General features: G+C 42.1%; 1 protein-coding gene across 1 annotated transcript in view; it reads left to right on the top strand.

Annotated features, from left to right (window-relative positions):
- TENM1 (teneurin transmembrane protein 1) overlaps positions 1 to 27,457 on the top strand; it is a 508,339-nt gene that overhangs the window by 292,202 nt on the left and 188,680 nt on the right. The window contains exons 5-6 of the mRNA XM_090059290.1: positions 8,428 to 8,666; positions 26,662 to 26,814. Coding sequence (XP_089915416.1) covers positions 8,428 to 8,666; positions 26,662 to 26,814 — 392 coding nt within the window. The remainder of the gene's footprint in view (positions 1 to 8,427; positions 8,667 to 26,661; positions 26,815 to 27,457) is intronic.

Below are 27,457 nucleotides of genomic sequence, written 5' to 3'. Positions count from 1 at the left end.
ACTGGAGGAGATATACAAGAAGCTAAAAAGAAGTAATAGTTCATTGTTTTCCTTATGTCATATCACAAAATAAAATTTTGGAGTTAGAACATACTCTCCCGCAGTAATACAGGAGGAAATTCATGGAAAGAGAGCTCTCCTTCAGTTATTTCATATTTGCTTCTCTTTATAGGATGTTATGCCCTGCTCATAAGCAAGTATATGGGCAGCAAAATAATGCAGGGAGAACTTTACACTTTCAAAGCACTTTACAGATATTAACAAATTAACAGTCATGTAACCTCGGTAACCTAGTTATGTGGGTATTTTACAGAAGACAAACTTAAGAGTTAAAAAATGTTTCTGAGTCCAGTTTCCAGCTAACTAAAATGTTTATTGCAAAATTTTACTGAAATGCTAGGTTTGGGCAGTATACTTGTTAGGTTATGATTTCAAAATTGAATATATTTGTTAAACGAACATTCTAAACTATACAGTACCACTTTAGAATATAAACACATAAGCTGCATTAACCACATAAGCTGCATTAACATTAATTATCTTGTCATGCACTTACAGTTGCGCACATTTTTTTTTCAAAACTTACTTTTACTTTCTCCTAAGTGATTTTATTTTTCCTGGTTCATCCTTCAATATAAGGCCAATGAAGACTAAAAAAGACATTGACTTGCTATTGTATTTCACACACTGTTCCTTATTCAAGCCTATTCTTGATTGATTTTTGGCTCTTTGTCCTGCATTTGTATTATCTTTGTCCCAGATTTTTGTCAGAGACTTCAGAGGTGCAGTCACCTGGTTAACAGGCTTAGCTTTCCTTGAGTGTCAAGAATTCAAATGAATGAGTCAGCAGCACATATTCTTTTGTTGTCTTTTATAATGCAGCGATAAATGGGTGACACAGAAAACTCTTTTAACATCCTCTCACATCCACATGTTCACTGGGCTAAATTTTAAATAAACTGGTAAAGTTAAGCATGAATGAATGAAAGGAAAGATTTTACATGAGCTATTTAGGAAGCCGTTCCCATTTGAAATATATGTTTCGCATGCAGCTGTGTGACTAAAGGAATATGTCTAATGGGCTTTTAGAAATGTTCCTTATGGTACACGTGAAATAAAATCTCATTAAACAACAAGTAAGAGAAAATAATCTATCTGGATTCTTGCTCCAGCAGTACTTGTGCACAGTACAACAGACTGGGGGGCTATGGTTAATCTTAGGATGGGAGGTGCCCCGCTCCCAGTGCCACTGCCATTTGCTCCACTTCCTCCTGCCCTAAGTGCAGCCCTGGCCCAGCCCCTCCCTCCCCACCAGGAAGATGCCAGCTCAGCCCCTGGCCCCAAGTCTGCAGTAGACTGCCCGCCCTCACCCCGCTCACAAATCCAGGGGGCACCCAAGGTTCTGTCCTGTGCTCTGCCTCACCCCAGCTGGACGGCATTTACCCCTGGCCCAGTCCCACTCCCTCCCTCACTGTGGGGGCCTCGATCTGCCCTCCCCCCACGCCCCTTCTCTCTCCCATGCCTCCTCCCTCCCAACAGGCTTACCAGCCAGACACTGCTCTCCAAGCTGCCGGGCTGCATATCAGCTATTGGATCGGTATCGGCCAATACGTCTCGTTAATAATCAACCGTCAGTATTGGTAAAAAAAAATCTTTATCGGTGCACCCCTACTCAAAATTATCCTACTTAAAATTGGACACCCAATCAAGTGACTGAGTTGAAAATAAATTGAAATACTTAAACGTCCAACCTAAAGCCTTTGCAAGAATCTTATCATTTACACATTCAGTAGTTTATTTTGCTATGAATCACCACTTGTTGCAACTGAAAGTACATAGAAGAACCATCTTGTGCCCGTTTAGATATGTAATTGATTTGTTTCTTTCCTGTATGCAATGCAGACAAATTTTACAGCTGATTTACAGCAAGATTTCTCTTACATGTGTGTTTTTCTCAGCCCCAGTTCTGGAGTGATACTGAATCTGTTTCCCCTCCCCGTGCATTTTCCCCAGATAAAAATAGTCAATTTTAATGGAAATAAAGGAAGGAAAAAGTTATAACAGAAGAAAATAGAGACATTCAAACTGGCAATTTTTAAGGTGACATAGAAGATAGGTAGCGGTGACACTAGGTTCTTGACTCAATTGAAGGCCATTGCTGTTAATATTAGGTCAAGAAGAGATTTTTCTAGTGATCTGGATCTACGAAAAGGGAATTCTGTGGTGGTGGTAAGCTGATTACCATAGCACTTTGGTTTTGGCTCTGTTCTTGTTTTCTTTTTAAGTCACGTAAGTGTTGTTGGGATATTCTGTGCAAATTCCAGCTCACCTGAAAATAGTATCATTTTGTATCTTGATGATATCGATTGGCTTAAGTTGCTTTGTTTTTTTCACAGCATGAAACCGAGATGATCACCACCAAATAAGGGTGGCTATAATTTCAAAAGTAAATCAGAAATGTAACAAAAATGTCATCTTACTCTCTTTTAATGGTAATGGGGCCAGGAAGGATTTTTTTTCCCTTCCTATCGCTACAGATGTCACGGTTTTGTTTTCCTTCCTCAGAAACTTTGTATGTTGACCACAACAAAAGCTGAGGGGCTTTGGGGTATGCTGATGTTCCTGCTGGGACTTTTAAAAACCCCAGACGGTCCGAGTTAGGTCTTATTTCTCTGTCCAGGGTTAGACGGATCACCACATTTAGTCTGTGGTCAGATTGGCATAGATTGTAGGTGGGTTTCACTTCCTTTATAGTGCTGGGGTATGGTTCTCTTGTTTGGGTCCCTTGAGAATCCGCAACTTTGACCAGGATCCCTGTTTTCCAAGTTGCTGTCAAATTTACAGGCAGACATAGTCCTAGCACAGAGATCTATAATGATGAATGATGAGTGTGAAACAGATGATTCCTTGCAAATGTTAATCTCACCTTTCATGCATATCTATACAATCGAGTTTTTCTTTGTTTTGCAATTGTAGTAATGTAAATTCTGACAGGCTTTGTTTCAGATTTGCCCAAAATCTTATGAGAGCAAATATTTTTGGAGGCGTCCAGGCTTAGGTGGCAGAAATCTCATAGTGGTTGACTTCTGCAACTTGGTGCTTGAGTTCCTCAGGAGCAGCTTGCAAGGTTTTGCCCATGTCAGGTTAGATCTGACCATAACCTTGATTTTGCTACAAATCCTAGCTTCAGCCTAATTCAGAAATAGATTCAAACAGCATTTCCCTAATGGACATTTCCATTAATTTGAAAATAGCTCCTGTATCCATGAGCCGACCTTTAAATCAAGCAAAAAAATTCTGTTCTTTTCCAATTCCTATAGAGAATACCACCATAAGAACAGGGAATAATTTTGAGACCAGCCATTTCAGGGGATCAGGTTTTACAAAGAATTTATCCCATTTTTTGCCCACTTAGTATGCCATCCCCCTTCATCTCTTACACCCAGAACATTCCCCAGACTCCTCCTCTCCCCTGAGGCTCTGACAAATCTCCGCATCCTATTTTATGAAATTTAGTGCCTCTCTGAATCCAAAAGGTGGAGTGTGCATGCACATTTTAGAGCAAGAAATGCTAATTACAAAATTCTTCACTCTGTAGGCAGATGCCACAAGTCAGATGCGGTCAGGTAGGGAATCAAGGATTGTGCTTTAACTAAGAGGTAACATTTTTACATCAGTTCAGGCCTCTGTGCAGAGTCACATGTAGGCTGTGCAAAGTTTAGGCTGCTACTGAAGGTAACAGCCCAAAAGCATTAACAGGTTATAATAACAAATGGATGTGTCAATCTAATTAACTGCTTTTCCTTAACATTTTTCATAACCTGTGGCGCATCATTTCTGTCTGAGCAGCACTGTCTTGGAATTATACACCGTTCCACTGTGAGCCTAGGGCTGGGCAGTTTTAACAGAGTGCAAGAAAAGTTAAATGAGCCAGAGGAACCTGTTTCCTTTGTTTCTTTCTCTCTGTCCCTCTTTTTTAAGGAAAAGTTGTCCAAGTTGATGTTTTACACTGTGAAATCATTATTGAGCCTTTAATGTTTTTTTATTTCTTGGAATTATCAGCATAATGTTATCAAATGACTTTTATTTCACAAACAGATGCTCCGCAGATTAGGTCTTCTATTGCATTTTTTGAGTAAGAGAACATTATCCCCTTTTATGGATGTTTTTCACATTTCAGCATGAACATTTATAACTCTCCTATTTACTATCAGTGGGTTCCATCAGTCACTGTGTAATTTTTCTCAATTTCCTTACATTCCTGCTTTTTTTTTTTTTTAAAAGCCTTTCCTCTACTATTAGATTAAATATTCAAACACAAACCGAGCTGTACTTACATGTAAACTCTTGAACTGCAATTTTTATCATTTTTCTGTGTAGGTAGAGCCCAATTTTATAGAATTGATAACTACATTTTAGTATGTCCTGAAGTCCTTTGAGAGCAGCAGTATGCTTAGACAGATGAGTAGTCATCTAAGTTTATAAGAACGTAGCTACAGTGTAGCATTGCAAATTTGTCTTTATGCCACCAGTGTTTTTCAGATGTTGCGGAAACAAGTTTATGTGCTCATTATACTCCCCCCAACAATGGAATGTATAAACTATTATAATCTGTAATATGTTGGTGACAGTATTTCACTGGTAGATCACTTTTAGTGTAGCATTACATCATAATCTTAGTTTTGTAATAACAAATGAGAGATGCATAAACTCGAGCTGCAGATGTGCGCACCTGAATCTGCCTTGAGGGATGCAAGCTGAATTCACCTCAAATGTACTTTGATTCACATGCTGCTCTTGTGCTACTGCAAAATCCATTCTTTACACTGTAATACTTTACCATCAAGCTATGGACCCACATTTAAAAATCCTCCTATAAGAGAATGAAATCATTGCTGGCTATTGATTACTAGGCTATTACAGCCTTAATAATAACTTTCAGTTCAGCATTTCCTTGCCTTTACCTCTGATCTTTTTTGCACTATGCACAATATAGAACAATCAATATTGCCAATATGAAACCATTTACATTAACTTAAAAAAAAATCCAATAGGTTTCTATTTTTAAAGTGAAGCAAGAGAATAAACAATTTCATTTCATTAAGCCCCAAATTGCAAACTAATGAAAGAAATATTGGCTATTAAAAAAGAAACAAAAATTAATTATATCCTTGTTTCCCCTAATTTCTCTTTGTGGTCCTAATTCTCCCATGAAAGTCATGGGGAGGGGAGGAGGGCAATTGTGGAATTCCTTTCCAGCAGAAATGATGGAGAACATGCATCTTGCTACCTTCTGAAGGAAAGTAAGACCCACCTACATGCAAAAGTCTTCCCACCAAAGCAACCTGAAAGCGTGGTCTGACATCACTACCCTAAAGAGAAGGGGGAAAAATTGCACCAACCAGAATAACCAAGTGCTTTCTGATGGCCAACGTGAGAGAGGGAAAAGTATATACTTCTATGGGCAGTTCCATAATATTTCTATCTAACGTTGTTAGTACCCAAAAACTGCTTTGGTGACACCTTGACAGGCAGGTTGCACCTCTCCTATGTACTCAAACCGATTTCCTGACATCCTGCTTGGATCCCTATTCAGTACAAGTCAATAGGATTCTTTCTCATGGACTCCAGTGGGCTTTGGATCAGACCTTAGCAAAGAAGCTCAGTTAACTTGAACTTGTAATCCCTATGCAACCTACTTAAAAACTGGGAAACACTATACTACAGTGTGGAGCTAGCCGAGTGTTCTCCAGTTTGGCACAATAATTGTTAGATCCCCAAATATGTGTATTGTACTCTGCAATGTGAACTGTAGCCATGCACATACATTTCCTTTATGTGGTATTCTGTGGTTGAAGCTACAATTTTTGTTAAAAAAAATATTTTCCTGTAAAATTACCATCTTCGGCATATTCAAAGCACCAAAGGGAAGCCCCTGACAATGGTTAATGGAATGGTATATTGACAGCGTATATACGGGCAGAAAAGTGACATGGAATGCTTGTACAAGTGCCAAATTCTGTAATCTTTTCTCATCTGAAGGAGTTACTACGTATGTAAGTAATTTGCCAGAGACTTGTTTAACTAGGTTTTGCTCAGCATAAAATCTGCCTTCTGTGACCTGTCAGGACCCACTGTCACTAATCCATGAAACTTGTAATGTGAGTTACCTGATGCTCTGATTCAATAATTTAACAGAAGCATTTTAAATATAAGGGTGTTTAAAGGTAAAACTATTCTACCCCTTATTTTGTATGACCTGACATCTCTGAGAGCCATAACCTTTCCTTCAGAATTCTATAATGGAAATGTTTAACATTATACTTAATATGCCATCACAACCATTACCTTTTTGTCATGAACATATATTTATCACATCCTCAAATTCAAATGGACTTGTCACGGTATAATCATTTCTTTTACTTTGAGTGCTTGTTCCTGCTATTGTTGGTGCTCCAGAGATGCGAGACGTTTTACCACCCAGGCTCATTTGTTCTGTGCAAATTCATAGGACCAAGTGCAAAAAGGTGGTATGGACCGGTTCCTTCTCACTACTCTTGGTCTGCTCTGAAGCATCATCATCTACAGCTTAGCTACTGCTATTTTTAGGTGATCGCTTTTTTAGAGTCTTAGGGATTGTTATACATTTAGCTAGAACTAGCATAGCTTCATGGGAATAAAGAGTTTATCTCCTTCATTTCTGTTTTCCTGTATTCTTCTCCTTTGTCAGTAGGAAGACTATTATGTCTAAATCATCAAGTTTTAAGAACTATGTATTGTGTGTTTTTCTATTAAAAGTGTCTACATCACTTGTTTAGGGAGAAATATGTCCTTCTAAGTACAGGTTATTTTCACAAAGGACAAAAAAAATCAAGGGGAAAACATCTATGAATGTGGTTGGATGATCAGTGAATAAGGATTGAATCATGGACCCATTCGTAACAATGGGTTCAAGAGTACAGGGCTGTCTCTTGAAACTTGGCCTCAGGCAGCTCCAGGCCTCCTTCCCCCAGGTTTTTGTTAACAGAAATTCAGTTTTCAAGAGACAGATGGTAAGCGAAAGGCTAAACTCCCTGTTGAGGAGTAGGAGGAATTGCTTGCAAAAAATTCTTTTGAAAAGAGGTCAAATTCCTCATCTCTCATTTTAAGATGGCTGCTGAGACCCTGTAGGTTTTCAGCATTTGAGGCCATGTCCTGGTATTTGTTTCTCTCCTGGTCTAGGAAAGGAGCCTTCCTTACGGCCATAAAATCAGCGAGGAGGCTACAGGAATTGGGAAATCACGTCAGCGCCTCCCATACTGTGTTTAATCTCAATAAAGTTTCACTTAAACCATTTCTGAAATTTCTTCCCAAGAGAGTTTCAGAATTCCGGATTAACTTGTGATGTGCATACCTATACTCTTGCCCAAACCACTTGAATCATTACAAAAAAGAAATTTGCACTTAGATGTCAGAAGCTTCCTGACCTCTGACTTGCAAAAGATGAGAAGGGATGACATTTCCATTCAGCAACCTTCAAAGTGGGTCTTTGAATGTATGCTAAGAATTATCTAAATACATGCTAAAAATTATCTGAGACATTATCCATCAGGCCCGGGCAGCTTCTGTGGTTTTCATTAACGTTGTAGCTGCCATTGACATAAACCGAGCAGTAACATTGGGTTTGATGCATCCTCATGTAAACCATTTGCTAATGCAGACATCTGATTTGGATGCCTCTTTTTCTAACGCAGCCCTCCTGCACAAACTGGAATAGGACTTCAGTCACCTACTGCCTTAGTGTTTAATTTAGGATTAATCTGTAGTGTAATGCATACAGGAGAGGGGAGCACTCAGAGGGATTGTACTCTCACTAGTTCAAATAAGAATGCTAAAGCAAAGTTAGCTACATTTCCACTAACGTATCTTCTTCTTCTGTTCCTGTACGTTTTTCCCTGCCCACCTGTGCTTTAAGAAGTTCATGGTAGAAAAGAAACGAGAGTGCCAATGGGTCCTACATTCTCTTGGTCCTGTCCATCTGCTGCACAGGGTTGGCTAGGTAGGGTGCATGTGTAGAGCAACAAATAGGCATTGTTGTCAGAAATTGCCCCACCTCCGGTATTGAACACGTGCACATCAAAGTGGAATACCCCGAGGGAATGTGTGTCAAAAAACTCCTGTTACTCTACAGGCAAGTAATGTGAACTGTTGGGGGAATAGTTCAGAAGACATTTACTGGTCATCTCTTTAGTAATAAATGAGTGGAAAAGACATGATACAGTGCAAAACCTGAGACTCGGACCCCAATGCATGTCGCTTCTGTCTTTTTGTGTGTCTTTGCAGGAATACCAAGTGTTGATCCAATGATGTTTGTTTAGTTCCTTTCCCTCTTTTTTTAGAGAATGAGTTTGGTTTTTACAATATGGCTCTTTGTCTTCTCTTTCATAGGCATTTCCTATTTAAACATGGATCTGGTTCTTCAGCTATCTTCAGTGCAGCCAGTCAGAACTATCCTTTAACATCCAATACTGTTTACTCTCCACCTCCTAGGCCACTTCCCAGAAGTACCTTTTCTAGACCTGCCTTCACTTTTAACAAACCTTACAGGTGTTGCAACTGGAAGTGCACTGCTTTGAGTGCTACAGCTATTACAGTTACGCTGGCTTTGTTGCTAGCCTATGTTATTGGTAAGCCTCTGTTTCTTCTCTTTACTGAATGATTCTTAACTTTTCCGTTAGATGATCACAGTTGTTTTCATCTTCGCATCAAGTATCATGTTTTACTAATAGTGCTTGCAGGGGTTGGAGCCGGGTGCTGCTTTGTAAGTTCCAGCAAGCAAAATACAACCTAGGCCAGAGGTTGAAAATAACATGGAGCTCTAATTAACTTTATACTCTATTAACCTCAAAAACTGCCTAATAGGCAAAGAAATATTACTCAAGATGGCATGTTTACACTAGTCCAGGACTCCCACTGATTTTAATTGCTGTGGCTGACCATTTTTTTCTTGAATTAAAAAGTTGCTCTGATTTCCACACTAAGAGTTATAACTCTGGCTGCAACTTTTAAATTATGTTGAAAGCTTTCAATTGAATTTTCCCGTGATAACAATTTTTAGTTTATTTCCTCTGATCCCAAATTAAAACATTGGGACTTTCCCCTTAATCTTGGCTTCTTTGACTAGATTTGCAGCTGTCTTAAAAAAATACTTTGTATTTTGTGCCATATTTTCTTTCTAAGATGTGTTCTGCTGTCCCTGTATTGAATTTATGTTGGAGGAAAAATGTTATGTAGGTTGAAATATGCTCTTAATTAATTTCAGGCTCATTTTTGCTAGGCAAATAACTGCAATTTTGTCATTACAATGCAGTGACAGAATTCATCAAAATGGTCAGAAACTCCTTCCTTTTTTGGAAGAGGAATATGGCAGGTGGGCTTAGAGTCAGCATGATTAAAATCATACTTGATGGGAACGCTTTATTGACTTTCTAGGTGACATTTTATTTTGACTAAACATTAATTTCCACAGTTGGATAGTTTTGCTGTCTGAAGCTTATTATATACATTTATGTTACATTTTAAGCACACAGTTGCAATATTCAGTAAGCATGTGAATTATTTTTGTCAATCTGGACACATGCGTATGCTGTCTCACTTGTTCACTGTCTTCATTTATATAGTGAGCGGTTCGCAGGTAAGGAGGTACCCAGCATTGACTTCAACCTAGAGCAGGGGTCAGCAACCCCCAGTGCCAGAGCGTGGCAGACGAGGCCATTTTGCTTGGCATGCCACAGTTGGCCCAGGCTCCAGGCAGCTACTGCCAGCCACGGATCCTGGGCTGCTTGCAGCAGGTGGCCAGGAGGCTGCTGCTACAAGCAGTCTGGGCTCCATGGCAGGGAGCAGCTGCCCAGGGCCTGGGCCAGCTGTGGCTAGCAGCCAGGAGGCAGATCCGGAGTCCCGGCTGGGCTCCACAGCGGCAGCGATTGCACGTGCACCTCAGGGCACGTGGTGGGCAAGGGGCCAGGGTTGTGCTGCCCCAGGTAGCCATGCACTCTGTGACGTGTGCAGCTGCCACCACCGCAGGGCTCAGCTGGGGCTAGTGGCGGACAGGCTGCAAAGAGCTGCACCGGGGTCCAGAGCCCCAGCACTGGCTCTGTGGCGGCAGCAGCTGCATGCGCACCTTGGGGCACATGGTAGGAAAGGAGCCTGGACTGGCACTACCCCAGCCCCTCCCTTGCTGTGTGCCCGGAGGCATACATGCACCTGCCACCAGTAGCAGGGATTGGGCCCCCCACAGGCCCCTTGCTGTCTGTCTCTACCATGCCAAGTCGAGGCGTGGGTGGAGGTTGGGCTGTTTTTGGCATTCTGGCCACAAGTGTTGCTGACCCCTGACCTAGAGTACAAGTATTACTGGTTTCATCTGCAAACCGGCAAGTCTTTACAACGCTTAGTAAAGAGAAAATAAATAAATAAAAACGGCAGGATCCGTTTTTGTTTTTCATAGTCCTTGAACGAACTCTTTTCACAGCTATTCTGCAGTACCAGCAGATGCAGATTGGCGGGTTCCTGACCTTGCATTTAACACACAATGGCTTTGAAAAAGCAGGTGATTAAGGGCTAATGGCACAAAGATCCTTTTCACTTTGCATATGAATTTCCAGCTTGGTCCAGTTAACAGCGACAAAGCCATTTGGTTGTTGTTCAGTGGCCTGCATCATGAGTTTGTTTTCAGTCCGGTTTCTAGTATACAGGTGTCTGTCTTACAAAAAACCTCTGTTGCCTCTCATATGCTCCCTCGCAATATGTTGTAGAAGAGTGTTTGACCAAAAGGGCACAGAGGCTAAACTAGCTTTGCAAATGTACCTACAAATGAGGCGTTATAGCTGTGGCTTGCATTGATGCTGTTTGCTTGCACGGCGTCCTATAATCTGTACATGTATCTTCCAGAGATAGAGAGTGGACTTCAGTTTCCGGCACCAAATAGTACTACCCTAAAAACTCTTCTTTGTGCATGTGTTCCTTTCCCCCCTTTTTACCTGTCTTTTGCCATTTATTTGATTAAAAAATGTAATTAATGCATATTTCTTAATGGACCTGAGAGAGATGAAATTCGTCTCAGTGGAGTAAAAAAAGCACACATGGTAATTCAACAATGCTACCATGGCAAGTCTGTAGGTGACAAGAAGCCTGCTTTGCTCTGCCAGGTTAATTTTGTCTAAGAAATTTTAACAAACCCAGGATCTTCAAAGAGCGACCTACCTCCAGCGAAAAAATTTGTTTATCATTTTACAGAATAATATTTCAACTATATAATCTTGCTATGCCATAATGCTAGGGGATGTATTTTAAAGCACTGCCAGAAATTGCATTGTTGTTTATTCCATTGAAAATATACAGGAAGGGCTTTTGTCTGTGGATAATAAAAAATGTTGGCTAGGATTTTGAAAGCTATAAGGGATTTGGATTCCCAATATTCCATTGAATTTCAGAGTAATTTGGATGCTTAATTCCCTCAGGTTCCTTTGAAAATCCCAGCCATTGATGTCTCCTGCTTTGCATTTTCCACTGTGTGAAAAGCTGCTTTTCCACCCAGTGCAAACCTGCTGGAGTGTTTTGCGCTGTCGCTGCCTGAATCCTGCATTGGTCATTTGGAGTCCAGCCTGGCTAACTGGGCCTCTAGCACCTGTCTGGCTAGGGTCTGCCCAAGGCAGAGTCATACAGTAATTCAGCAGCTAATGGAACTTCTTTCAAATGGAAAATTATCAGGGCTCATGCATTTGTATTGAAGGCAAATGATAGTTTTTACTCACAGTGACTCAGTGCTTCATTTTGTGTATGGAAAGCTAAGCAGAAGTAGGCAAGGGAAGCACAGTCACTATTCCAGTCTGTGGGAACAATATAGGCCAGCATTTCTTGAATGGTGGCTCATGGTCACAGGAGTGGCCAGAGGGAGCACGTTGAAATAGGCAAGAGCTAGGACTCAAGTGGAGCAGCCTAGGCAGAGAGGAAGGGGTGTGGCGGGGGGGGGGTCTCTTCCCTCGCTCTCGTTTCTGTTGCTGTGCTGTCGCTGCTGCAGTTTGTCACGCATCCTTTCCTCTCTTCCAACACTGTGGTCCATTCCAGGATTAACACTCTTAAAGGCAACTGGGTACTTATCCCCGGGAGCCCTCAGCCTCCCAGCTTTAAAGAGCTTCCCCGGAAGTAGAGTACACTGTCTAGAAAGGAAGAAGGAAAACAACTGGAACATCTCCCTAATTGCCACTCAGCTACAGACAGCACCTGCCATCTCTCCCCTCTCCAGCGTGTCCTATCAGTCTCCGGTAGCAGTCTCCCTCGTCTTAAAAAGCCAGCTTAGCAGCATTCGGTGCTAACCTCAGTGTCTAACACCTAGATTCAGTATGTAGCCCATGCAGAGCGCCCTGAAGGAATTTAGTCAAAAGCTGGTAAATGGCTAGATCGTATTAGCGAGGGTCTCAGAAGCATGGGCGACTGGTACCTTCTAATACTGGGGGGCGGGGGGGAGGAGACACCAGCAGCTGATTGCTGACCGGAGGGGGTCCCCCGGCATCAAATCAGGGGCAGAGAAAGAAAAAAAATTGTGGAGGGTGAGAGCATGTGCCACGCACATACCCCCCACATGCAGAAGTCTGCAAGGGAATGGGAAAGGGACACGGAGGGGGAGAGGGAGTGAGGCTGGGGCTGGCATTGGGCAAGGATCAGACTCAGGGGTGGGGTCTGCTGTACCCCTGCAGCTGCCCCTTCACCCGCGCTGGGGTCATTGCCCAGCATTGGCCCTGGCTGCCTCCCCGCACCACCCAGGGGGGCCTGGAGCTGGAGCGGGGCCCGCCTTGGCTGTGCCCCCCGAGCTGAAGGAGACGGAGCCCCCAGGACCGCCGCCCAAGTTGTGCAGGAGCCACCGGACTCCACTTGTCCCATGACCCGGCCTGGCCAGGGATCCATTCACCATGAATGGGGCCCTGACCAGGCCATGTCATGGGGCAATCAGAGCCCAGCGGCTCTTCCAGGGCTGCAGCACATTGGAGCCAAGGGGTTGGGAGAACGTGCTGCCCCTCCCCTAGCTCCCTTGCAGTTCACGCAGTGGTGGGAGCCACCAGGCTCCAACTGCCTAATGTCTTGGCCTGGCCAGGGCCCCATTCATGTGAAAGATTCACCCTTGCCCCTACCCCGCTCCCTCCTGCACTGTGGGTGTCTTGATCTCCCCGCTACCCCTCAAGAAACCTTACTTACCTGCCTGTGCCTGTTGGGCTGGGCCGGCTGCTAGCCAGGCATGCCCCTCCCCTCGGCTGCAGCAGCCTGGGGCTAGGGTTGCACAGCGGCAGTGTCGGCGACACTTCTCAGGAGGGGCACGACCAATCTCAGGAGGTGCACATGCACCCACATGCACCCCCTCTGCATTGCCAATGCTCAGAAGGGAAGATTTAACATAGTGATACAATGGGAAAGTGAGCTAGCCCATTACCACTGTGCAGTTGTTTAGATCTATTGGATGTCTAGTAATCTGATTCAGAGATAGGTGCCAACAGCCCATAAATTCTACCCTCCATATTGGGCTACCTGGGATCGTTAACAAAGGATGGGATAAACCCTTTCTGAGGGCCACATGTCCATCTATCTGTACAAAATGCCAGTGTTAAAACATTGCCTTTCGGTTGTGTGACGGACATGAATTTCTTTCAAAGATATGAAATAGTCTGTAGGAAAGACAGGAGGGAAGAACTTCTTTTTCAAAGTAACATAGCCCTTTTTTGTACAGGTATCCTCTATAGTAAAACACACTTCTATTACATCTCTGAACTGGAAAATGTATGTGCTACATTGAGAAATTGCCAGCGCTGTGTAGTTCTTCTTTGTTTTGTTTTGTTTATTTACTCATGAAAGGTTTTCAGTTATGTAAGTTCTCTAGTAAATTCAGATACTTGTTAATTGGGTTATTCAGATTTAATATTCACTATGCCCATATCTGGGAGATTAAATATTTAAATGTGTTCATGATCTGCTCTTATGAGTCAGATTCCTTAATTCTTTCCCTTTTGTTAGGGATGAATAATAGCATATAAACTATTTTGAAAGTTCACTTGCTCCATAGAGTTTCGTATTTGCCTATCTTTTCATGCCAAGAATTTAAATGTTCATGTTTTAAATAAGAGTAGGTGAATGTACAAAAAGACTTTGTACATACTGGATGCAAAAGACTTTGTCATATTGGATGCAATGCTCTACAATTAAAATTTGCTCTAACAAGCCTTTTCTTTGCACTCACTATGAGATATATTGGTTCATATTCTACAATTCTCACTTGAGGAAAGTTTCACTAAAGTTATTGGACATTTTGCCTGAGTAATGAATGACTACAGATTTTGGTCCAAGATGTGTAGCTTTATCATTACTGTAGCTGGGCATACACAACCACATACTGTTCCCATTGAAGTCAATGGCAAAGCTCCCATTGGCTTCTGCTGTGTAAAATCAAATGCCTATAAATGTTGAAGGATAAAGGAGAGCCTGCTAATGGTAGCATTCAAATTTGCCCTATCTGTCTTTAAAAAATTACCTGTTGTAGTATGATGATGAGTTGCTATTCCAGGCCAGATAAACGCAGACCATAGTTTGTTAATAGACAACTTTACTCCTATGCATGTTCAGTGACTATACATTGTGCTTTCAAACCAGTGTTTCCTCGTAATAGCTTTTAGATATCTATAAAATCTACATATCAAACTAAAATAGGCCCAGACTTAAGCTATAGATTAATCCTCAGCATTAATGGGAATTGGGTAATGGGATAATTTTGGAAGATGGCTCCCATGTTTATAGTGAACCAATCCAAAAATCTAGGCCCCAGCATCCTAAGATGTGGCTGACCTATTAATCAAAACTTGGCATATTACTACCCAGGGCCTTTGTTGCTATCATTGACCATCTATTGCAGTGTCAAGACAACATAAGGAAACTCTAATTGAAAGGATTTATTCCTTTGGTGTTGTCTATTGGGATACTGCTCAATAAGGCTTTTTAAATACATTCTTTCTGCCTTCTCAGTATTGGTGAGTAAACTGCTATACGTACTGTCTGACTGTTGTCACTGAAATAAACACAAGTATCCCAAGGAGATCAGGGGAAATATATGGTCCAATAAATGGTTGTTTAAAAACCAGCGGAGGCTGAAAATCTGTAGTCACATTATTCAGTTTACCAAATCTCCCCAGCTACAGAATGTACATTTTCTTGTTAGGAGGAATGTCTGTGAATAGCTGTAAACTCACAGATGTTGCAGTGAGGCACAGGAACTGCTGATTTCATAAAAAGAGATATTTGGTGTGTTGTCATCTCTTCACTATAAATCAACTCTTATTTCCCACTGAATCAGAGCTCATATTTGTGCTTTTCTTCCATCCTCTCATATATTTTGGCAACAGTGATGCATTGGTGCCAGTCTGCAATACAGCTGCATGAATTTACAAATAAGTCCTGTGAAGAAATCAGAAAGAGAGATGCCCATAGGCAACACACCAAGAGAAAGCTAGGTTAATGCTTTTCATCAGTGTTTAAGGGAGCATGGCTCCAGCTTCTCTGATGATCCTTGAGAGTCGTATCAAGAGTTTCAGTACTTAGGAGTTTATTAGATTAGATTAGTTTATTAGATGCATCCTGTCGCTGAATGAGTCCATATGCAAGACAAACATGTGAGATCAACCAAATCTGCCTCTTAATGTGCAGGCTTTCTGTAGCACATAAACACTGTCTGTATGTTCAAAGGGTATGTATATCTTTATGCATATCTTAACAGTGATTAATTTGGGGTAAGCCCTTTCCAACTTTGCTGGAATATGCCATTTAAAAATTGAGACAGTAGCTTATTCTTCACAAACATGGCATGAAGTAAATTGCAGCTGAATACAAAGTACAGATGCAGAGCTAGGGACTCTCCTTCTGAGGTCTGCACTTCAACATTTGCCCATTTACAAAGGGATGGAGCCCAAAATATCATCAATCCAGTATATCTTGTGGGTCTCTGTAACACTCTTTTTTACTTTAAACCTAAGGTAGCTGTCATCAACGTAGATCATACGTTTTACATTAGTGTACATCAATCCTTTATTTTTTTGCACCTAAAGAATGCCCATGATAATTTATCGAAGACAGATTGTGGATGAGGAATTTGAGAAATGAAATAGACCTATGACAAAATTAGCTTTTTCTGAGTGGATGAAAGAGAAGCCACATGCAGAGATGGATTGATATAGGCCCAAATCCTACAAATTGCTTCACATGAGATAACCACCCTCATTCCCTACCTACTGACTTGGGTGTTTCTCTGTAGAGGATCATAAAGTAACTTGCCATACTAGTAAGATATTTTCTCATCTTAATTGATAGCCATAGTACAGAGAAACAAAGCTCACCCCTTGACCTATTACAGAATCCATCAAGACAACTTCTGTAACAAAATTGAAATCTCAACCAGGCAAAAGTATTATTGTGGGTTATAAATTTAAAAGGGTGACTCCTTGCTTTTGATTCATGATTGTTAATCGTAAGTTTAAAGTTCTGATATGTTTCAGGGTGTTGAACCAAAAAAAAGTCACTTCCTGGGCACATTTACACATGTAATTGGTGCAGATGAATAAACTCTGGTACAATTCGCGCCAGAGTTTATTGCTCCCAGGCACGGCGTTTACACACGTGCCCAGGATTGCAGCATGTTGAGCTGAGGCAGTGCAGCCATGTCTGGTAGCTAGCCTAGGGATCAGCCTGCCAGCCTGGAAATGCTCCCCACTGGCTCAGTTGGCTGCAGAGGGGCTGGCTGGGGCATGAGGGTGATACAGTTTGGGGCTAGCCAGCAGGCAGCCCCTGCACTATAGCACCTTCATGCCCCAGCCAGCCCTGGTGCATGTGTATTTTGCCCCATCTACATGTGTATTTTGGTGCACTAAATAACTCTGCCATAGGATAGTACTTGTCTTGGGCAGTACTATCCTACAGTGGAGTTAATTAGTTCACTACAGCCTAATAGCACTGTGCATGTAGACGGGGATTTGTTACTGTGGAGCTCAACTCTGCAGAAAGCACATGTGTAGATGCACCTCTTGGGCTTGTCTACATGAGAAACATTAATGCGCATTAGTATAATTTAGTGTACATTACGGGCACATGTCTACACGTGTACTCATACTGTACATTAAAAATGGCAACATTAGGTTAATCACACCTAAATTTCATACCTGCAAATACAGGTATCAAGTTTAGGTGTGATTAGTTAAAGCACATTACCACACATATAAATGCAACCCAGCAATAACTTTCTGCCCAGCCTCTCAGGGCACATGGCAGGGCTGAGGGACTTGACTCTAACTTTAATGCCAAAGGGTGCTTGTACACATGACAAACTTGGCCTTTAAAGCAGCTTAATTGCCCTTTTGCACTGCTTTAATGGCGTTGCTATTTATACGTTTGGCTTCATATTACGCTTGAATTTCGTGACGATGTACACATTCGGAGGTGTATTTTGCTTTAAATGACTTTGGTATGTAGCAAGGTAAAACCCATCCAAAGTATTTTAGTTTTCTACATAACAAAGTGCAACAGTGCACAGAGCATTGGAAGCTCAGACGTGCTCGGGAAAATTCAGGCTTAGAAGGCTTCCAGTGCCCCGTGTACCGCTTTCTCCCACTGCCGGCACACCCAGCCACCCCTCTGCTGCCTTCCCGCTCTGTCCCAGGGGCAAGCCAGCCCATTCCTGGGTGGTCCCAGGCAGCAGGAAGGTGGTGGGGACAGTGCCCATTGTGCTGGAGCCTACCTGCCTCTCCTGTGGTGGTGGGGGCGAGCTGCCAGCAGGCCAAGCAGCCCCTGAGATGAGGGGAAGCCCCCTCGTTCTTACCTCCATTATAGCGGTACCCCCACCAAACAGCACTTTGCCCACTAGCACCTGACCCAGGCAGTCACAGGGGGCACCGCCACCATGGAGGAAAGCAGGCCCTGCACAACTCAAGGGCTGCGTGACCTGGTGGCAGCTCGTGCAGGCAAGCTCAACTGAGGGGGCGCGGAAAAAGAAAAGCAGAAAGGAGCCTGATCCTTTTGTTTGTTTGTTTGTTTTTCTCCTGGAGCCTGCCTGAGCTGCACGGGGCCCGGAGCTTCGACCTGCGGTAGCAGCACAAGGACTGGGGGGGCCGTGACACACTGTGATGTCACGTAACATCACGGAAGTCCCTACATTGAAACAGTGGGTTTTTTCATAGATTTCATAGATAATAGGGCTGGAAGGGACCTCGGAAGATCACTGAGTTCAGCCCTCTGCCCCAGGGGCAGGAAGTCAGCTAGGTCAAAGGATCCCAGCAAGATAGGCATCCTATTGTTTTTTAAAAGAGTCCAGAGTAGGTGCTTGCACCTGGAGTCTGTTCCAGGCCCTGGGGGCTCAGACAGTAAAGAAGTTTTTCCTTATGTCCAGCCTAAAACAGTCTTGGAGGAATTGTGACTATTTGACTTTGACCCCCCTTGGGGCACTCTGGAGGCGGTCATGGTTCCCCCAGATTGTGATATACACCCCTTATATACTTGCAGGCAGCCACCAGGTCACCCCTAAGTCTGAGCTTTTCCAGGCTGAAGAGTCCCATGGCTCTCAGCCTCTCATCATAAGGCCTGTTCTCTCTCTGACCATGCACGTGGCTCTCCTCTGGACTCTCTCAAGCTTTCCCACATCTTTTTTAAACTGTGGTGCCCAGAATTGGGTGCAGTACTGCTGCTGCAGCCTCACCCAGGCCAAGTACAGCAGGAGATTTGCTTGAGAAGCATCTATGGGTGCAAGCCAGTGTTTTGTCTGCTTTACCAGCTGCAACTTCACACTGGTAGCTCATGTTTATCTTGTGGTCAGTCATGACCCCAAGTCCCTTTCAGCTGTGGTGCTAGCAATCGTAGCACTGCCAAGCCTATAAGCGTGATGCAGGGTTTTTTCCCCCTGAGGTGGAGTACCTTGCATTTTTTGTATTGAATGTCATCAGGTTTTTATCCACCCACTTTCTAAGCCTGTCAGCACTGGCTCACCAGCCTATCCTCAGGTGTGAATGCTTTACCCCAATGTTCGGTGTCATCAGCAAACTTGGCCAGTCCACTTCTGACACCAATGTCCACATAGTTAATAAAGATGTTAAGGAGTACGGGCACAAGGATGGAGCCGTGGGGGACACCACCAGTCACAGAGCACCATGCTGATTCACTTCCGTCAATCACCACTCTCTGGGTCTGACCTCAGAGCCAATTCCCCAGCCATCAGACTGCGATGTAACTGAGGCTGCAGTTGGCCAATTTTTGTATGAAGAGATCATGGGACACCAGGTCAAAGGCTTTTTTAATGTCCAGATATATGACATCAATCTCTTCTCCCTTGTCCAGGTGATAAACAACACAATTAAAACAACACAATTAAAAACCCACCATTTCAATTTAGGGAGACTTAAACCCCCATCACATGTACAGGCACTCAAATGTACTAACTTTAGTGCCAAGTCCCTGCACATGTAGACACCTACCAAAAATCTCTTAATGTTCATTGGCTTAATGCGCATTAAAATTTAGTTGCACTTAAATGCAAGTGCATTTACCTTGTGGTATAAACAAAGCCCCTTAAGCCAGTGTAATGTCTAGAGAAAGAACCTGCCTTTCTGGCAGGTTTTGAGGATACTTTTTAGATGGTATATATAAAAGTGTGTTTGTGACGCATGATCCTGGGGGATGGATAATACCGGCACAGGGGTGAAAGATGCATTTTTATTTCATGGCTCTGTAATATTAGCATCTTCACATATATATATAGCTTAATACATGTTTGCTTTCTTTGTATTCAGCTCAGTATTGATAGCTACTGGGTGCGTCTACACGTGCCTATTAAAGTGTAACAATAAGCTTCAGAGTTTATTGCTGCTGGGTGTGCATCTGCACGTGCACCAGGAATTGCAGTGCAGTGACCTAAGTCGGAGAAGCCATGGCTGGCAGGTGGCCCAGGGGGTCAGCCTGCCAGCCCAGGGTTCCCACCTCCCTTACCCAGTGGGCTGCAGAGGGGCTGGCTGGAGCACAAGCGTACTTCAGTGTGGGGCTAGCTGGTAGGCAGTCCCCTCACGGAAGCACTCCCATGCCCCGGCTAACTGGGGCAGCATCTACACATATACTGCTGCAGAGTTTTTTATTAAATTAGTTTACTCCAGCCTTATAGAGGTGCACATGTATATGTTGGGATGTTTACTGTGCAGTTAATTAGTCTACTGTAAGCATCTGTAGATGTGCCCAGTATTAATTTTGTATTGCCATTCTGTAATGGGCTATCTCAATATTCTTCATCTTCTATGATGACAAATCTTGATTAGATAAGCCGTATCATAATACTAAGAACCTAAGGTACTTATGGAACAAATGCAAACACAAAAGTAAAAATGGGAGGGAAGATAAATGTACAAACAAATCTTTATTGGTATAAGGAGCTGTAGTACTGATTTTGTAACTTTCTGCTAACTCACTGTTTTTGAATAGCGTAGAAAGCTATCTAGTTGCCTCTGTTTTAATGATTTAACTATAGTCAGTTTTCACTAGATCTGAGAAAGGATAACCATTACATTGTAGAAATTTGCTCTCATAATATGTGACCCTATCAGCATATAACACAAGCCTTCAGTGTCACCAGTCTTGGTGTACAGAGGTGCTTGAAATGCTGTACTCAAGTCCTTAGCACTTGTGATAACCAGACCCATATAACTCTTAGGTTTAATTGCCAATCGGTGTAAGATGCATTAATTATTTTAGACAGAAACATGTGACATCCTCCATGCAAAACGAGCTTGATGTTATCTCACTCTTTCTGACCAGGCATGGGGGCAACTATTATATCTGAACATTAAAATTATACAAAAGGTTAAAAATGTTGAAACTACTATTTTCCATTTCAGCCCATCTTTCTTGTGTCTCATGTCACACTATAACCACCAGTGGAATAAGAACTGTATATCTCAGTAACATCTTGCTCTATAATATGACTTGAATTGTTTCCCGCAGTAGTCAGAAAAGATGCACGATAGAGAAGATATAAATAATTAGCTCAGGAATCTGGAAATTACCCAGGGAAACTTCAGGGCAGATATGTTTAATTTACACTGAAGAGTAGAAGAATACAATCTCCATTGCTAATCTTTTCATATATAAAAAAAAATGAGACCCAGCTTCGCACCCCTTCATTACATTGGCAACATATTTCTGTGGGATCACTTGTATTAAGTGTCCATCATGGTTTCCTAGCTTCATGACTTTGCAGTCTATTTCTAGCTCTCATTAACAGATACCAGCAGCGGCTTGATTTTGGACTTTTGGGTCATTTTCAGCCTCATCTCAGTTATGTTGGAAAGAAAGTTTCTATGAAGGCCAATTATCTGGCATTGTGCTATATGCTAAGGTTGTTGGGTTGTTTTGTTTTGTTATCTGTCCCTAGTTCTGAGAAATGGTCTAGTTTGAAAAATGAAATCAAGTTATTCCTTATATGAGTGAGTAAAAAAAAACTCTCCAGCTTTAAGTGTCCTGAAGATTTTATCTGTCAGATATAAAAATATATTACTTTGCAAGAAGAAAGTGCTTAAAAGTCACGAGGGACATAGTCACCATATGGCACAAATATTCATTTCATGAAATTACCTGGCCAGATATCACATCTCTTGCTTCACTGTGATAAATCGCATCCAAATTAAAAATGTAGGACTCATGAAGCACTATTGATCCTTGTAGTAACAGAGTCTCACAGCTTGGTCATAGCAGAATGGCATTAGCATGTTATTTAGAAGACAGGATGAGTTTAAGGAAAGACAAGCGCCCCTCCTACAAAATAGTACTCCACAGTGAAACTCTGATCCTAATTCTCATTACGCAGCATAAATTACATTTACAGTCCCCTTACTTCTTCCATATACTGCCAAAACAGTATAAAGGGATCTTGGTAGAAATGAAAATCGGGTCATTTATTTTTAATCTTCAACTGAAAACTGATGCACATCATCACTTTATGGCATGGATTAAATCCAACTTTATAAGCAAGGCCAGCTTGTAGTTCAGGAAACTAAATCCTTTTCTGGTATCTGGAGAGTATCTGACCAGGTGTGGAAGCAATGATCAGTTGATAATGCCTGTTATATCAAAGTGACTGTAACTCTTAGACTTAGCAGAGGATGTTTAAGATTTCCCAAAACAAATACAGGTAGCACAGTAAGCAACATGAAAGGCAACTGGTCAGTTAATTAGAGAGACTTCACATTTGTGGGATTTTTGTCCCCGAAAGGCAATCATAAGGTTGGATAAGTACTCATTGCACAAGACTTTTTTGTCATCTCTCTACAATTGAGAGCCTATTTTGCATTTGAGCCAAACCGCACATTTCATATACTGCCAACCTTTCAGCACACAAGTTGACAAGCTGTGCTTACACAGAAGGTAGATAAGAATAAATTAAATTAGATCATTGGCTTTGTAGCAGATGGTGGGTTAATCCAGTTTACAAAATGAAATCTGAAGAAAAAAAAAAATGCTGGTCTCTTCCTAACTCCTTACCTGAGTTTGCTGCAAATGTGTAAGATGCAAGTTACTTTATCTAGAATGTCAGTGTTTTAATGAAAAGTTGAACAAAATAGAGCAGTCCAATTGTTTACTCATTAGATGAAAAGCCAGAGCCGTGGCTTCAGGTGGTTTCAGTGGTGCAAACCAGCTAGAAAGCTGCCTTGCAGAGCGCTCAAGGATTCCTACTGATAGAGGAAATTCCAGAGGTGGCAGAGTGCCAGAATAGCTGCCCACTCTTTGGTGCCTTGGAAATGGTGAACTGGCAGGGGGATGGGGGTGGGCCAGACTTTAGAACCAGCGTCCTACTTTACACCTGACCAATAAAACAATTTTTCAGCTAAAATAGCCAATTTAGCCAGCAAAGGGGGCGTAAATCAGGTTATGGAAATCTCCAAGCTACTCTAGTGACGACAGCTTGCTAGTCAAGCTGGCCAATAAGATAGCTTCTTGTGCGGCATAGACTTACCGTCTGAGTAGGCCTGGCTTGCCCTGGAGGGAAGGAGTGCAAAAGAAGCTTTCATGCATCTTTACCACAGCTTATCTTATACTATCCTCAGCTCCATTGACTGGAAACTGGGAGCTTAGCATCTGGACCAGTCTTTAATTAACCGTCTGTCATATTAGTGCAATACATTGCATTTCCCCTTTGGCACTTGAATCTCAAAGTTCAGTAGGAGTTAAACTGGGCCTCATAATCTATTAAATGGTATTGCTGAAGTTTGTACAGTAGAATAGCACGTCTACTGTAGCCCAAAATACCGTATAGAAGGCAAACACGGTATGGAGGCAAATGTGTTCGCTTGTTTCGAAATCACCCCTGCAGGAGCTATGTATACGCCCCCTGGGGAAGGAACGTAGCCCAAAGATAAAACAGTTACGGAGTTAAGTAGTAATACTATAAGGATGGAAGAATGGGGCTCCGAAAAATTGAGAAAAGAGATGTTTCTGGGTGAGATTTGTGACAGGCTAGAATATCGAGTAGATGGAAGAAAGTGAGGCTGGCTGTTCCCTTTTGCAAAAAAGGTACTTGTACTAAGAGCAGTGAGAACGTATAAAGAGGAAGAGAGGTAACCAGTATTATGCTGGCAATGAGAGGTCAGGGCTTCAAACTGGTAACATTTTTTCCCAGTGTTTAGTAAAATTGAGCACATGCCTACTGCATGAAGCTTTGTGCTCTCAAGATATTCAAAAGAGATTTATAAGCAAACAGCACTCAATCCCAATTGATAACGATATCTCTATCTATAATCTTGCATGCAGGGCAGTTTTATCGGGCAGTTTGCACTGTGATTCTAGAGGAGCAAAGAGGTTTTTGTAGAATTTACATTTTTAACCAAGAAGAATATTAATGGAAACGGTGAGGTGAGGCAAAGCACTGCATCTGTTAAATAGACATGTATTACTTCCTGTAGTAAACTTCTGAGAAATACTTCTCCCAGAATTAATGGCTTTCAGTGCTGCATGTAATCTGGTTATTACAAGAGTAATACTTAGATTTGAAGGTAATTTGTCGAAGAGCGGTAGTTCACACACATACCAACTTCTTGGTTAATGTAATGAAAATTGGATTTATTTTAAGATTGCAAGATAGCAATCTTTCTGTAATGATAGACGTCACTCAGTTTAATTCAAGGAGAACTTATTTTCTCAGCAATACACTTTGTTGTTCAAATATCCAGCCTTTCACATGAAGCCTGTCTAGTGGTATTACATGTAATCTCCCACAGGCTACAATACATGAGTCCAAGGCTGGCAACCACGATCATTTCTATAAGGCAGTCCGCTGTTTTTCAGGAAGGAAACAGACTGTCAAACATATATACAAACAGTTCTGCTAGCTTGCCAAGCTCTGGCAAGAGCTACAAAAACAGCAGCACTTCTCCAGCCCGAAGGGAAGAGAAAGCAAGTGAGCTTGGGGAGTTGGTGACAATGGCTGACAGAATGCTTAAGGTATTCAGTGTAAGAAAGAAACGTGGAAGGAAGAAGGATACGTTGCACATCCAGCATACATTACCTTGTGACTTGCACCCTATAGCCTATGCTGATGGTAACACAGGAGCAAGTCATCAGGCTTATTAGTGAATGTATAGTTACTACCACTAGCACCAACTGCCTGGAAGTGGGTTTTTCATTCTGCAGGAGACACCTGGTAGATGTGAGGAAACAGCCATCAGAGCCTTTACGTGGAGAGTCTGGTCGCACCATTACTGAGCTTACAAGTAAAAAATGCAGGACCTTTCTCTAGCTCCAGCTTCCTCTTAAGCCCCTTAGGGTCAACCCCTACCTCAACAGACCCCTAGTACATGCAGCTTTGTTCCTCCCCACCATCCCCTGCTGCTGAACATAACCAGAGACTGAATCCTGCTCCCCTATGACTTTTTTAGTCCATTTGCCAGGTGTCTCCCTGATCAGCCTCCTACCAGGTAATCAGCCCCCTGCCAAGTGACATCATTAGCAAGGCAAGCTGCCCATTTGAAACCAGTTCTCCTTGGTAGGAGCTCGTTTATCACATAGAGCAATTATATTTCAGTGGTACACTTAGAGTCATCAAACCTCTGTTGTCAGTTCTGTCTTCTTGCACTATGGAGGGTAAGACCAGCACAAAGATGAAAAGGCAACAAGGAAGAGAGGGATAGGGCAAGAAAGGTAAAAGACTGCATGTCCCAAATTGTATTGGCAGCCTGCTAAAGATAATTCCAACCCCATGCAGTATTCATAAATTGTACCGATTTTTCCAATTCATTAGTCTGTAAACCAGAAATTATTTTAGACGTATGTATAATAGTTGCATATTTTGAGATAAGAAAGCCAGATTCTAGTCTCTGTTAACATCAGTGTAAATCTGCATTAACTTCATTGACTTCATTAGACTTGTACCAATTTTCACTGAACTAAATGAAAAATGAATGCACTTCTGGGTTGGCATGCAGATTTAAATCTAGCCTAGGAATGCATTGTGTTTTCTTGCCTTGTCAGGTAATTAAATGAGCACATGGAACATCATGGTTGCTGTGTATATATGAACAGTGAGATCTGATGCAAAGATTTGAAGTGTTCTTAGTAACTACATGATGTCTCTACAGATTTGTTGACTGGGTTATTCCATGTCCATGTAATGCTTGTTATTTGAGCTTTCAGCGGACTTTACAGTCCTTCCCTGTGTTTCATCATGTTATACTTCTGGTGTGGTAGGAGGTAATGTCTACCTACACAAAGACCTTGTTTCTGTTGCTGCATCATCTTCAGTTATTTCAAGGTTGAAGCCTAACTTGCGTAGTCTTCCAGTAGGGCCTAAACATATTACGAGCATTTTCTTTATTGCCTGTTGTATCTATCACATCAGGGAACTGAGCAATGCCATTTGCATACATCCTCGAGCCGAGCCAGCACTGGAAACATTGTGGTGCAGGGGAAACATGGCTGCTAACTACACCCTTTATGGGATACAGCTTGTTTCCTACTGCAGCTTGGTTGCAGCCTGCTATGGCTGTGCCTCATCTTCATAATCACCTTGGGATGCCATGCACGCCTTGGAAAGCGGGAGGGGAGCAGTTCCTGATCTCCCTTGAGCGCCAAGATTGGGACTGTGCCCCACCACTTGGACAGTCTGGCAGCATCTGGTCAGAATTGACTTGGGAGCACAGTAGGCTGAGTTTTGCTCAGTATTGGGTAGGAATAGGTGAATGGCTTAACTTTGTGGTAGTGTATTAATTCAGCACAGCTGTAAGCAATTTGTCAGTTGAAACTTGGGGCTTAGCATTGGTGTGGCATTAGAATCTGCCAAGGCATTACCTTATTCATACAGCCATTATCCTTTGAATTGCAAGCATTTCCATTAACTGCTGGAGAAATTCATCAACCTGCTTTGGCCAGTCTCCAAAGGAAAGTGTGAAAACTAATTAAACATCTAGTTTTAAGGTAATATTATAAATTGCTTATTAGAGCACTTGGAATTCTGATTTATTCTAAACAGAAGCAAGTAATACCCGACTTTTGGAGAAAATGGTGACACAACGTTCTTTTTTAGTTTAATTAAAAGTGTTGTAGATTAGGAATCAATTAACCGGTCTTCATTTTTTGCAGCAGTACATTTGTTTGGCTTAACCTGGCAACTGCAGCCTGTTGAAGGGCAGTTGTATGAAAATGGAGTCAGCAAAGGGAACAGAGTGACCGAATCCATGGATACTACTTACTCGCCAATCGGAGGGAAGGTGTCTGATAAAACAGAAAAGAAAGGTATGTGTGAATTTGTAGGAATGAGGGAGGCTGACAGTACTGAAACCTTAATACAGTTCAGGTTGCATATTTGTCACAGTTTGGCAATTTTTTTAATCCAGGTTGTATCTCTTCAGTGTAATTTGAAAGCAAGCGTCAAGGGGCCGTGTTGTGCCATTGATTTCTTTATTTTTCTTTTTTTAGCACAACTCCCCGCTGAAATCAGTGGATGGTCCCAGGTCATAAAGAGAGTGGTGCTCAAGTACCAAAATAATTGCTCTCCTTTTGAAAAAAAAACCCCAGCGATTAGAACCAGGTTTGGGAAACTTGGAACAATCTGGGGCAAAATAAAGAGCAACATGGTGTCCACTGTAAAAATATGTAAAGACAGAAGTCCTGCTACTCTCTTGGCTTCTTGGTGGTAGAGAAACCCCCCTTTTCATGATAGCCATAGGGCAGGGGGAAAAAACAAGGATCAGAAAAGAGAAAAATCAAGAAAACCAGCTGGGGGGAAAGAGCATTTGAAGTGAGGAAAAGACTAGGAGGAAAAAAGTTAAAATAATTCTGAGAGCCCTGAAATGATTCAGCAAAAATTGTCTGTCTTTCTGGGGAAGCAACAAGCAGTCTTTGTGTGCACAAAGTATCACTGTCTCCTCAATATGTG

The sequence above is a fragment of the Crocodylus siamensis genome, chromosome 8, assembly GCF_052110815.1.
Source record: "Crocodylus siamensis isolate JL-2025a chromosome 8, ASM5211081v1, whole genome shotgun sequence".
In the NCBI taxonomy this organism is placed as follows: domain Eukaryota; kingdom Metazoa; phylum Chordata; order Crocodylia; family Crocodylidae; genus Crocodylus; species Crocodylus siamensis.
Note: the sequence above shows the minus strand (reverse complement) of the source record. Positions and strands in the feature narration are given on the sequence as shown.